Here is a 14032-nt window from a genome sequence, read left to right as displayed (position 1 = left end):
GTTTAAGGCAAATTGAAATATAATTTTCTAGGTCTAATCTTTGGAATTTATTAAAAAGCATGCAAGAGGCCCAACATTTAGGATCTGCAGCATGGATGACAGGCAACAACCTTCTTCAATCATAAAATCAAGATGACTGAATTGAAGAAATATACTATTGCCAGAAACTGAGCCAATAAAGAGAGTCTTCATACGTGCAAAAATTAAAAATGTTTTATGGAAATAATATGAAAAAAACCTTATGATTGAGAGAGAATTAAAAAACCCAAACAACTATTTGAGCTGCCAACTTAACATTATGAAAGCTTGGTTTCATTTTAAACCATTTCTCCCTTAGCAGGAACACATTCTGTAGCATAATTGAGCATTATAAAAAGAGCATCTTCTCCTTCCCCACTCCATTAACAGAACTGCCAACAGGAAAAAAAAAAATTCTTCAAAAGCATATTTGCTGAAGAAATAAAGATAAGAAACCTATAATGATAGCTTAATGGGGGAAAACGATAACAGTCACACTCAATTCTGCCAGAAACAGACCAGCACAAGACCAGAAATGCATCCCAAATCTGCTCTGTCTACCAACATATCATAATGTTTCATTCTGTGCTGCTGGCAAGGAGTCATAGGGAGTTATCATGAAAGGCTGTCAGTGTCATTTATGATGGAAAACAGATTACCAAACTATTTACAAGGTTTATTAACAAGATACCTATTCAGTGTGGATTTCAGACACTTTCAAAGATTATGGTACTCACTTTTCCTCCCTCTTTTTAACAGCACAACAAAAATCAGATGTTTTATACATAAATTAATATTAACATTTGATTTTTGAAAATGTTTCTAATTATATGTTCATGTTTGATATGCAAACTACTGCATTTTATTGTTGCACATTTAAGACATTGCTTAACAATCCTTTTACAAGATGCAGCAAAATTATTAAGTGTTTACTAATTCCTTTTAAATTGATGTCCTTTCAGCTGGTTATATTAAAATCCTGCTAAATGTGCCCTTGTATGCAAGGAAAACAGTAAAAGATCCTTTCTATTACAGCACTGATTACATCTAGCCTAATTGAACACAACATTATTTGCTTGTGATTAGTGGGATTTATTGTAAAGACTATGTATCTCTTTAAAAACGCTGTGTGAGAGATTACTTAGTTTCACTATTTCAACGGTATCAGTGTCATCTGTTGATGCATCAAGTGTACAGTCGCTTTTCTTCCTATTGCAACAAGAAAATACTTGATTTCATTTTCACTCAGAATGGACAATTGCTGAATTAGTTTAAATGGTGTTGAACATAAAATAGTAAATTATGGTCTAATCCATTATTGTGTTGCTCCAGTTTTTCCACTGATGTCACTCTACTAATGCTTTTCCTCTATTTTTATTTTAAATTTACTGAAAGCGAAGCAACATTTTTAGTGGTAAGACAGAAATGCTGTTATTGTTTCACACCAGCCACCAGTATCTTCTGTTAGATTTGTATTTTGCATATTCACGCTGTCTTTAACATAATTAGTGTCATTCCTGGGCCACATCATAATTTATTCCTGGTTTGTCAACTCAGATTTGGTTATCTTTAATGTAATTCTGCTGTGAGATTAAAATGCCAGCTAAAATTCCTATGCAGTATTTTTTGTTCCATGGCTATTTTGTTACATTCTTTCTGAACCATTATTACTTAGCGAAATATGTTTAAAAAGAAAAAATTCATAGAAATTTCTATGAATGGCGACAAGAGTTTATCCTGCCAAGGGAGCACAATACTAGTTACTATAGTTCCAGGATGAAGGCTTTGAGAAATACAAATGTATCATATTCCATTGTTTTTAAATCAGGAAAAATTGCAGAACAACAATGTCACATAAAACAAGACCTAACAACAGCTGCCGGAAAACATTCTATAGGTCACACGAAAGCAAAAAAGAAAGATCATCTCAGTGAAGTGTGGAACCTCAAAACACAGCACTCTAGGACAGTAAAGGAAACCATGCACTTTTCTTCTTGGCAGTTGGTTAGAACAAACTGAGGATAATCAAGGAAACAAAACTCCTAGCTATTTAACCTGTTGTCCCAGAGAAAAATTAAATGAATTAACTTGATCAGAGAAGACATTCTCTAGTCTAAATAGTATTCCAGATTTACTAGTAGTGTGTGCTAAATCCTTTACCCAACGTACTTGTAAAAGCCAAATGCGAATGGATTTGCTCTGAGACAAATCAAGTTGCCTCACGCAGCCACAACATAGATTACTACTTTGTAACAGTGACCCAAAATAGGAAAGTCACTGCTGTTAAAACACTGTCTCCAAGACCATACTATTCACTCTTCTTAGTATCCTTAACCTGAACGTTATCTCCTCTCTCAAAAAACCAAACCAAACCAAACCACAACAACCACAAAAAACCCCACACTTGTATTTTACCTCTTCTCTCTATAAAAGAAGCAACAAGCTACCTCCTTATCTTGGACCAGAAGGTTGAGCTAATGCAGTTGCTATAGAGCCATTCTCCCTCAGCAATCATGGAGACAGGTCATGCTGGCAACATTGCTGATAAAAATGATAATGGGACAGTATCTTAAGGCTAAGACACACAGCACTAAAAGCAATTATGCAACTTATTTTTTTACATTTTGTTTGTAAATCTTGGGAAATGAAACAACTACTTTGGTTTTTAGTGTTCTGGATACAGAATGTACTTTTAAAGCTTTAAAAAGTCATTAAATGACAACCAAAGAAGACAGCAGCTTGTAGTTCAGATTTCATTTTGAATATCAGTGCGCTCCCCTCCCCCCTCAAGGATCTACCTTCTCTGTTGCATTAGCTCTCTTACCCTTGAACTGGGAAAGGGCAAGCAGAGAACTAAGGCAAGGAAACACCAGAGTACCATATTTCTTCTCTTCTTAATATTAAAAGTTTATGTTTAGAATCTATCTTTTCAGCACCATGGAAATTAATTCTCCTGACCTATCCAGTGAACTAGCTTTGATTAAAAAACCTCTACATCAAGAAAGAGACTTCAGATACAAAGGGAAAATTATAAATGAAACAGAATTAGAAGCATACTTCTTGCAAACTTTTAGAGGTAAGTTTATTACTGTTTAATATGTTCGACATTTTCTTTCACTGTAAAGCAGACTAAACTTGTTGAGAATATTACTGCAGAGCAATCATAATCTGGCACATATTTTAAATGAAGTTAAGATTTGATTTCAACTACACAATAAACATTTCAAACTACAAATGCATAATGTTGTTGCTATATGTACTTCCACCAGTACAAATGAAGGGACGAGAAATCATGGGATGTGGAATTCTACGAAAAGCTCACAATGCATGATTTAAACAAGATTCTGGGACAACAGTAAACATACATTTAAAAGGTTGTTTTTGATGCTATCACTGTGATTCAAATGCTTCTTGAGGGAAAAAAAATGTAAACTTCTCAAACAGCACGAACTATAAGAGTCACCTTATGTCAGAAAAGATTAAGGGAAATTGACAAGTGACCACAGTCCAAGCAGCAACTCTGTATTAAACAATACTGGGAGTGGGGAAATGTGAACAGTTTTGCCACATATTATATATTTTACGATCCACATGTATTCAGTCCCATACATACATAGACTGTACTATGAGACAGTATGATGTGCACACTGGCAGAGAAAACAAAGATTTTTTTTCCTAGGAAAAATCTTAAAATAAATTCAAAATGTGTCAAAGACTAAAAGAAATCAGCTAACTCCAAGAAATCTCACACTTGGAATCATTCTCATGCTTTCTCCATTGAATTCACTACTACCTAACACAGAGATTGAATATTTCTTCTTGTTATCCAGTCTAGTAATAACTCCACTCTACCAGAATATCACCTTAATTGGTATAATGTCAAATAAGATCTTAAGTCATCATAAATTGTCATTTCTGCAGCAGAGAGATCTGATACATAATGGATAAAGGATTAGAATTTCAAAGCAGTATTATATACAATTTTTGAAGCTGACATGACCTGCCTCACTAATGATTAAAGAGTTTTTGGTACTGTTCTAGGATGCAAATAATCTGTCTTAATCCTACTGATGTTTTGAGAAAACAAACGTATTTGAAATAGGAAAAAGTTTTTCTGTTTATATTCTTGAGTTTGGAAGATACATGTAAATTTTATTCTTTAAAGTTATTTGTTTTAGAAACTCTATTTCTCTTTGTAACACACCACTCAGAGACAGATACAATGGATAAATGATCTCATTAGAGACTTAAATTCAATGAGAGGAAAAAATGAAATAAAAAAAAACGTATTAGGTCACTTAGTCCATCCTCGTGACAGTACAACCCATGAAAGAGAATATAACTGTTAAATTAATAAATGCGTGTACCAAACAAAAATGTTTTTCAGACACATGCAGAGTACTCAATAATACTGCTGAAGAAACAGAACGCTCTAACAGAATAGTATTCAATTCTAACTGCAAAACTAAATGACCTAATAGGAAACATTTTTATTAGTCCAATACTAAAAACATTAAAGGCCATTTGTACCATCAGATGAATACTGCAATATATCTGAGGTTTTTGTTGTGCAGTAGCTACAAATCAGCTCTAATGCACGATAAACTAGTCATAGCAATTCTGCCATAGCAAAAATGCGCATGCAAGTCATAACCCATGGGGCCTTTATGAAATGTGTGGACTACAAAAAAAACAAACAAACAAAACAAACGCCTGACAAGCAAATCATTCCTACTCTCCCCTCCAGCCAGGCAAGTTACCTGTCAAAAGCAGCCAGCATTAAAATAATCATCTGAGGGCTACTTTGTGGCTGACATGAGACCAATCCAGTTCACAGTCGATAGATATTTGTATCACTCAAGGATTTCCCATGCTGTTAGTCTCAGCAGAGGTGTCACGGACTGAACCGGTACCTCTTTTCCCCAATGATCCTTTCAGGTCAAGGCATAACGGCAGCGCATGGTGAAGAACTTTGCAATGCCATTGCCTTCACAGTTCTGATATGTTTTAAAAGTGTTATTGATATGGCACTTTTTTAAATCAACATTTAACCTGGCAAAATAATTTCCCTTCACCATCTTTTACCCCTTGCTGTATGTCCCTAGGGAAGCGCAAATCTTAGTTCACAGCAGGACCACAATTCTTATGATAAATGAAACAGATTAACTCCTTTCAGGATCTGAAATGTGGAGCAGCTTTGGTGGCCATGATATGGGCTGATGTTTTACGAGTTCTTGAGAAATGCAAGGCATTCCCAGCCCACCAGCTCAGGAAGCAGAATAATCAGTACAAGTTTTCCTCATCACATTGAGCACAAAGTTATCATTAACTTAGACTACCACAGTGGGTTTCATAAATGAGCCTGCTTCCTTGCCTATTTTGAAATGTTCCTTTCTTTAGCTTAGAAGTGCTCATTGTATGGACCTCATCAAATTCAGTGAAAAAATAACAAACAAAGGGAGTATGTAATTAGGCCAGTTCAGGATTTTAAAAGTGAAATCGCTGAAAAGGCAGAAATACTAAATTATTTCTAAAAAAGAAAAGGAGTACTTGTGGCACCTTAGAGACTAACAAATTTATTTGAGCATAAGCATCTGATGAAGTGAGCTGTAGCTCACGAAAGCTTATGCTCAAATAAATTGCTTAGTCTCTAAGGTGCCACAAGTACTCCTTTTCTTTTTGCGAATACGGACTAACAAGGCTGCTACTCTGAAACCTAAATTATTTCTAGTGACCATGCTTGGTTGACTTGGTAAAAACGCACAGATGTTTAAATATCCTCTCTCTGGAACTGTTAAATGTTACTAATATGAAGGGCAGAACAAAAGGCTGATTTTCCATAAAGTAATCCATTAGTATGAGAGTGGGGTGGAGAAATTTGCATATATAGAGAGACCAGAATTTTCCCCACCCACTCCCCTAAACCCTGTAATCCTCAATTTCTCTCCTAAATGCAGTAAACAAATATATTTATAAGTTCTATACTATTCTGTTGCCCCACAACTTGTAATTAGGGGCTAACAAAACTGTATTATACTGGAAATAATGCTTTCTTTTCCAAATGACTTTGAAATTGCACAGGAGTTTCTCAAAGCAACCAACTGTAAGAAAAAGGGCAGACTCTCTTTTCAGAGCAGTATTATTCCCATGATTTTTTGACCTTAAGTAAGAGAAAAAGCCTATCATAAAGATAAGATAATGGGCTACTGCATAGTTGCACCTTGAAAGGAGGAAAAGAATTTAAGGCAACATTCATGAATTATCTCCCTCTAAAATACAACTTACTAACCCGAGGGTAAGTGCTCTTCAGATACAGCCCACTCATTTTATTTCTCTAAGAAAGGGGTTATCTGGTTTACTCTGTCTATGAAACAGTATTCTTTTAAAACTGGACATCTCCATAAATTATGTTTTCTTTGAAGTTTGAATGTCAGGGAAATTCTAGAAGTTCAGAAATCTCAACAGGACAATTTACTCATACAACTCCTAATTAACTATCATAATGGATTCTTTGTGCAAAATCTAAAGCTACTGTACTGCTCATGTACAATAGGCTGCTAACAATGCAATTTTTACACAGTATAAGAGGTAATTTTTCTCTCCCAAACTAGCAGTTCTTTCTCTGAATAGGATCACAATATGGTTTAACCTTGACAAAGGCTTTCTTGGCACCATTTCTACTGAAATCTTTACAGAATGGGCATTAAGAGCTGGCTCTAAACGCTTTCTGTTGTTAATTGAATGCACTATGGGTATAACACCTGAAACAGAAATACACTGATGCCGAGGCAAGGAGGAGGAGGAGAAATACACTCCTCTTTTGTTTCCCAGACCCCTAACCAAAAATTATGGCTTAACTACCCATGCACTGAATTTATACAAGCTGAAGGATTGTGTTCCAGAAAGCGCTGCCACTGACTGTTTTTAATTGGAAAGACACAATACAGACAGAGGAGCCCAGATCTGATACTCAAGATTGTGTCAGCTACATTTGCCTCTCTTATAGGAGGGGAGAAGCTAAACATTAAGAAATTTACATATGTGAGGAAAAAGTGAGGAAGCAAGTCCAAAACTCAAAAATTGAAATGGGGAGGGAGAAGAAAGGGGAGTAGGAGAAGAAACTAGAATCATATGTAATATAAAGCCAAGATGTAGCTCTCTATGCTCTAGTATTGAGACTTAAAAATTGATTTGGATGGAGCTAAGCAAATACTGATGGACTCGGAGAGAGGTAGTTAAAGGGGGTCAGCTGTCTGTGGCTCAAAGGAAAAGGACTGAATTCAGAATTATAAAACTTCACCTAATAATACTGCATATTGTTACACAGGCTCAAGCTCAATGTTTTTCTTGCATGGTTAAAGGGTACAAAATATTTCTGTACATGTGTGTGGAGAGGGAATGCATAAACATGAGTCCACTGTATCCTAATGTAAAGAAAAGAAGCTCCCTCCCCTGAGTTGAGCAGTCCCCTCCACTCCACAACAGCCTCATTTCCAGGAAACAGCTGACTATATTCTCACCTTCCACTTGCAAAATAAGACACTGAAAAAAACTAAAACCATATGAAATCATAAGCCACAGTCACAAAAAAAAAAATTTTTTTTTCAAGTTTAAAGTTACACATAAGACGTAACCGGATGCAGCAGAATTGTTCTACAAAGTTTCAGAAAACTTTAATTCCATTTTGCATACAACATACCACCCTGTATACTTGATTCCTTTTCTAAAAGAAAAAGTTGACTTATGACCTAACAGGATGAATATCAAACTATGTATAGCGCCCCTACATTGATAAAAATGGTTAAAATAAACAGCAACTTCAAGGTAATGTGCAGCTACACATAACTGTATTAAATCAAGTAGCATAGACAAGGAAATAGCCGCAGACATTTCATTAGCATCTGACATATTACATTGTGCTTGAAACAGACCATTAGATCACAGAACCTGAAAGTGGCCTACATCAGAAGACAGAGTTTGAACTTCTATATAACAGATTTTTAAAACATCTATACTCACAGCTAGCGTTTCTGTAAAGAAGAAAAGGTTCATGCAGTTGAAATTCCAAGTCTTTATTTACTGGCTCAACTAGGTTGTGCATATTCAGTCGATTCACAATCGTAAAACCATAGTAGGGAGAAGCTGACCTGTTGTTTCATTGAGAATAGAGTAATTTGTTAAATGTATATCAAGTTTTTACTTAACAAAAATATTATCATGTCTATGCTTTCAAATGCCAAAACAAAGCCTGGATTAAAAGTATAATTTGTAATGCCATATATGCTTAGTTAAAATAGCCACCTTCACAATATATTTTTATGACAAACTGTTATGCAGTTCAACCAAGCATTACTAATATTCTGTTCCTTACCTTCACATGAAACTTTACCAAGATAGACAGATATATTTACTGGTTTCTGCATTTATAAACATATCTAGTTTATACTAAACTAGTTACTAGTTATATAATCATGTTTACATGTAAATACCCCAAACCAAATATATCATGCAATATAAAACCAAGCCTATGCACATAAGAAAACATTTTATAGGTTCAAATGAATTTCTACAGCATAACAAATAGTCAAAGATGAGTAAAAGACAAAAGTTACTTTAATAGAAGTACTTTACATGATCTATCTAGAGTGATCTACGTGGAAAAACTTTCTAGTTTTAATAAGTAATGGCAAGAATGGATAAAACTGACACTTTCGGTGAGCAAAACAGTGAAAAATCAAAGCAGTAACAGATTTAAAAATATTCCTCATATTATTAGAAGAGAACACTCAATGAAATTTTAAAAAAATCAGCAAAATTAAAACTGATTGAAGGAAATACTTCAGTTTAAATTTTCCTTTTTAAAATGTTATAGTTTATAATTGACTTGTTGAACTTGGCACTTCAAGATATTATTGAGGCCAATGGGTTTAATACGGATTCAGAACAGGATTTAACTACAGATGACATCCATTATGAAAAATTACAATCCTGAAAAGACTTATGCAAATACTGAATCTTATGCACTGCGAAAAAGTACCTTTGAAGTCAATGCAATTGCTCAGAGTGTATAAAGGTAAGAATGGGCAATGAGTCATTGTAAGATCAGGGTCTTGTGGGTTTAGACCCCTTGTGGGTTTCATGGCATAGGACAGTTACTAAGGGCCTCATCCATAGATAACTGAAGTAAATGGAAACACATTGATTTAACTGGGCTTTGGGATCAGACCCTTTCTGCCTGGAATTAGGAAGAAGCTTCTCTCATATGTTTCTTGTACAAGGTGATTCAGTGGAATTGGGCACTACCAGACAGGATATTGGACTAGATAGTCTTATTGGTTAAACTGGTATTGCAAATGCTAGTTTCCTAAAGTCTTCTGGAAAGACCTTTGCTGGCTTATGAGATTTTATCAGCTTGAAAAGAATGTTTATATTTCCTCATAAAAACTCTCTTGGCAAAATTTACCTCTACCTTAAATAGACACAATTTCATTAGAATCAAAAATATTAAGAGAGTTGAGCATGATTAAAAGAGTAGGGAATATATTCCGAGAGGATGCAAAAGCACCCCAACTTGCCTCACAAAGGGGGAGTTCCCTCCCCCCATAACCTCAAAATAGTTCCAAAAAGAAAATGAATATATAGAAAAATTGCTTTGACAAGCATAACAACATTTAACTTCTAAATATTCTGTGCAAGACTTGCTTTAGAGTCTAGTTTTAGAAAAAGGCAAGCAAACACTTTAAGGTCAAAACAAAACAATTTCATATTTGTTTCCTCTTAAATTATTAGATTATAATATATTCTTATGCTCAGCTATGCCTTTTAACACTTATGTGAACATAGCAGCAAGATGACTTTTTTCTGGTCATATTGTGAGGATACTCTGAGGAAAAATACACAACCACAAACAAAAATCTGCTACATTATATTCAGATGTGATTAGCTGTACAGATTTCATCAACATCACGGCTACATTCACTTACGACCCAATCAGGAAAGGTGCTGAGAGCCTCCTGAGAGGCGCTGAACATACTTGATTACAAGATTTATGCACATGCTTAATTTTACTACTGCAAGCAGATCCCATTGAAATCAACAGGACTACTCATGTAGTGAAATTAAGCAATTGCTTAAGTGATTACAGGAATGGAGCCCAATGGACATTCAGAACCTCACAGTGCCACTGACAAAAGAAATACTAGTAATATTAAATGGGTTGTTGCCTGTCTCAGGATGGATAAATTAATTCTCCATTCACATTTCTTGCATCTAACGGAGCAGTAATTCATTGTTAAATTAGTTATTTGCCTTTGGTTTAAGATGAAATATTTACATGTTATTTCTCATTAAGGAAATATTGGGACATTTCTCTCAAAGTCACCTGTTGAACAAATCAAAAAATCCCAAATCTGCACACATACAGACTGTTAGTTTTTAAGTGACATAATCTGTATCACAACCAGTGGAAAATGGCAGACCCATTCACTGGAAACTATTTTAAGAGAGATTTGGAAAAGAATATAAATTATATAATCCATAATTTCTGGAATATGGAAGGTAGAGGAAACACCATCACTTGGGTCATTTAAATCACTCAGGAATATATTAGGGAATGATGCCTTATTACCAAAATTATTAACAAAACAACCTAATTACGACTTACATTTCTATGATTCTCTCTTTGTTTTATTCATTTATTTTCTTCACGATCGTTACTGAAAAGTTGTGTATGTGCTTTTTGAAGAGTTATATGCCGAGGTGCTAAATTTCTTTTTAAAACAGGCAGTTGGAGGTGAATTTCTGGTCAAATATCAGAATTAACTGGAAAGCCTACTATGACAAAATCTAAACTTAATAAATAGTTACATACTACACTAAAGGATTTTTGTGTAACTTACCTTCTGTACACAAATAAGGTACCTTCTATGTCAGTCTTCTCCTACAACAGATAGCAATTATAGTTATTTTAGTGATATGCTTATTCACACAGTTATGCAGCATTCTAACAAACGAGTTTTTAGTATCTTCTCACAAAGAGGTTTGACATCATAGGCCTCAGATTTAATCTCTTATCTTTTCAGTGAATTGCTAACCCTTTAAGGCAAATATGTAGTTATACATGTCACCTTGTTGATAAAAACAACTATTCAATTTTGAAAGTAATGATAAATTTCTGATTACTTTCCCTTCCTAACCAGCTTCACTAGAAAAGTTAAAATTAAGTATTTTCTTTATATTAACCCCATATTCATGCATACTAATACATGTTTTACTTTGCAAATTAAAAAAAAGTTATATCTTGTAATGAGAAGTTTCAATGAGACTTTTTTGGACATATCTTGTATTATAATTTTATGCTATGCACCATGACTTTGTTCTATACATTAAAACTTAGCTAAAAAGAAAAAAACCCTTATGCTTTACCATCTGCAAAATAACATCTGACTCCAGCAGATAACTCTTGAGTTCAACTGGAGTACTCATGTGGCACATGCTTACGTTTTTGCAGGACTGAGATCTCAGAGGCTACTCAGTTACAACCATGTAACTGGAAGCCTATGTGTCTTTGACAAGATTTTTTAAAAAGTAATCCCAAACCTCTTTACACTCATGCTACCTTCTTTTTTAGCAATGTAGTGTATATTGATGGTCTTTATTTTCAAAACTGAAAAACATTCTTGAAATTTAAACAGAAATTTTATTTAAGCAAAACAGTCATTTTCAACATTTCTCAAATCCCATACTTTGTGAACGTCAACATTACCAGCTAGTGGAAAGTGACAACTAAAAAAGGTGTACACACACACAAAAATTAAAAAAAGAAAAAATCTACAAAAACAAAAGAGTGAGAGTATAAAGGGTGACAGGCTAAACTACAATACGTGCTACAATTATAACAGCATACATTCAAGCAATGTCACAAGGAAAGTCTGTTCTTTCCTATCAGACATTGCATTTCACTCTGTCTGGTGTTGCCTCTGATTTAAATGGTCTCCACAGCCTAAGAAGAGTCCGAGCTGCTGGGGGGGGGGGGGCGGGGGGAGGGAAGGTGTGAAGATCCCAAACTTCTCAGAGTCACAGCCCCTACCCCGCAAATCACAGTCCCAAAATCTGAACGGCCCTGACCCCTGTGGCCGCCAGTCCCGGTGGGGGAAGAGGAAGGGCGGGTCTGGGGCTGCCACTCCGCACTGGTGGGGGGTGTTTCGGTTTCTCCCGGGAAAGGGGCAGGGTGGGTCAGTGGCTACATCCGCGCGCTGATGATAGGGAACGAGTGTGTGTGTGGGTGTCCGCTCCCCGGGAGTAGGGGCAGGGCCTGTGCCCAGCTCTCCTCCGCGGGGAACGCGGGGTGGAGGGGGTTGGTGTCTCGCCACACGGTTAAGGGGAGGGATCTGTAGCTCTCGTTGGGGGCGGGCGGAAGGCAGGCTCCAGCTCCCCACTTACCCACTCGTTGACTTTGGGGCTGAAGCTGTAGAGCGCGACCTGGCCGGTCACGTCGGCGATGCTGGTGATGTAGGGATCGTGCCGCTTTAAGGCCGCCAGGCTCATCTCCTGTCCCGCTTTACTCAGCGACTCCATCTTGGATCCCGGGAGGAAGCGGAGGCGGAGAGAGCGAGCAGCGCGGAGTCACGTGTGCAGCCTTCCCTGCTTTCGCCCGGGCACGGCGGCCTCGGCGTCGCCCGTTCCGCCCTGCAGCCGCTGCGCTTTGGTTCCGCTTGCTGGGCACAGGGCTAAGGCCCGCCGGCCGCCCGGGATGCTGTCAGGGAGCCAGCGCCTTTCCCCGTACCCCCGCAGAGCTCCTAACGGGCACTTTTGTCCGGGAACCCCAGCTCCTCGGCAAGGCACTGCTCGGAGTACAGAGCCCCCAGGCACCCCGGCGGGCTCAGGCCTCCCTAATAAGGATCTGCCCCGAACTGGGCAGTCGGAGAGTTTGCCTGCCCTAGAAAACGAGGTGGTGTTAGCTAGCCTGGCGCTGAACACGATTTTGTGGTCAGTGCAGACCGGGCCTGTGGATGGCGCCTGACAGGCTGAACACACTAATCCCTGTCTGCACTTGCTGCAAAATCGTGTTTAGCATCATATTAGGTAACAGAGCTTAATCTTCTATTGAAGACAATCCGGACGGACTGACACCCCTGCCTGCATCCCCAGGCACCTCTGCAAAAACCAGTAACACTCCCACCATGGACCTCTCCCAGGAGCTCTGCAGGACCTTCTCCTCCTTCCCCGCCATCTGGAGCCCCAGGGGTTCCACCGCTCTGGGCCCAGCAGATTCCTGTCCTTGGCTTGAATCCCTGAGGTTGTACTCTCCATTCCAGTAGAGATGTGTCCCCAGAGCCCTGAGGGGCCTCCCATGGACCTGGCTATCCCACACCCTTGTACGCACTCCTAGCAGGGTTATTGACCCCTGAGTCCTGTGGGATTTACCAACCCTGAACAAGGAACTGTTGACAGCACGGTGGGATTCAAAAGCAAATGGCCTTATGGGGTTTTATTTCAGATTTCCTGTGTGCTAGCTTCAGCTCCACCTAAAGTCTCTCACAAACAGCTAAGAGGCCTGCAGGACTTACCAGGTCCTTACCCCTGCTTACCAGGGGGGCTTTCCCACTCCGTAATGGTGCCCAGTTAATATGAAGCTGCTGGGGTGAAGAAGAAGGAGGAGGAGCAGGTGGTTGCCTCAGGGCTTTGTTGGCAATTATGTGAGAGGACAAAATAAGGGAACAGGCACTTATGGGGTGAGGCTTTCCCTCGTGCCCTGCCTTCTTATTCTGGCCCTGAGCTTGTTTCCCTTGAGCTACTGGTCTAGTGGGGAGATTCACAGGTCACTCTCCATTTGGTCAGTTTTTCCACATCTGGATAAGCCATGTGCACAGAAACAAGCTCGTCTGACCCTCTGCAACATGTTAAGGTAAAGGCTGTTGTATTATAAATACTTTAGCATCCTAATGTGTTACATTAATCGTTAGAGAGACAAGGTTGGTGAGGTAATGTCTTCTGTTGGACCAACTTCTGTTGG

General features: G+C 37.9%; 1 protein-coding gene across 4 annotated transcripts in view; it reads right to left on the bottom strand.

Annotated features, from left to right (window-relative positions):
• The window catches only part of DCP1A (decapping mRNA 1A), a 49635-nt gene extending 37004 nt beyond the window's left edge, over positions 1-12631 (bottom strand). For all 4 annotated transcript variants that reach the window (XR_007357676.2, XR_007357677.2, XM_048858083.2 and 1 more), the window contains exons 1-3: positions 12460-12631; positions 10917-10957; positions 8038-8165 (exon numbers count right to left, since the gene is read on the bottom strand). Coding sequence is in view for 2 of the 4 variants with exons in the window: in XM_048858083.2 (XP_048714040.2) it covers positions 8038-8165; positions 10917-10957; positions 12460-12594 (304 nt within the window). In the remaining 2 variants the exon portion in view is untranslated. The remainder of the gene's footprint in view (positions 1-8037; positions 8166-10916; positions 10958-12459) is intronic.
• Between the last annotated feature and the right edge of the window lie 1401 nt (positions 12632-14032).

Source organism: Caretta caretta, chromosome 7 (genome assembly GCF_965140235.1).
Source record: "Caretta caretta isolate rCarCar2 chromosome 7, rCarCar1.hap1, whole genome shotgun sequence".
Taxonomy (NCBI): Eukaryota; Metazoa; Chordata; order Testudines; family Cheloniidae; genus Caretta; species Caretta caretta.
This window is presented reverse-complemented; position numbering and strand designations above follow the sequence as displayed.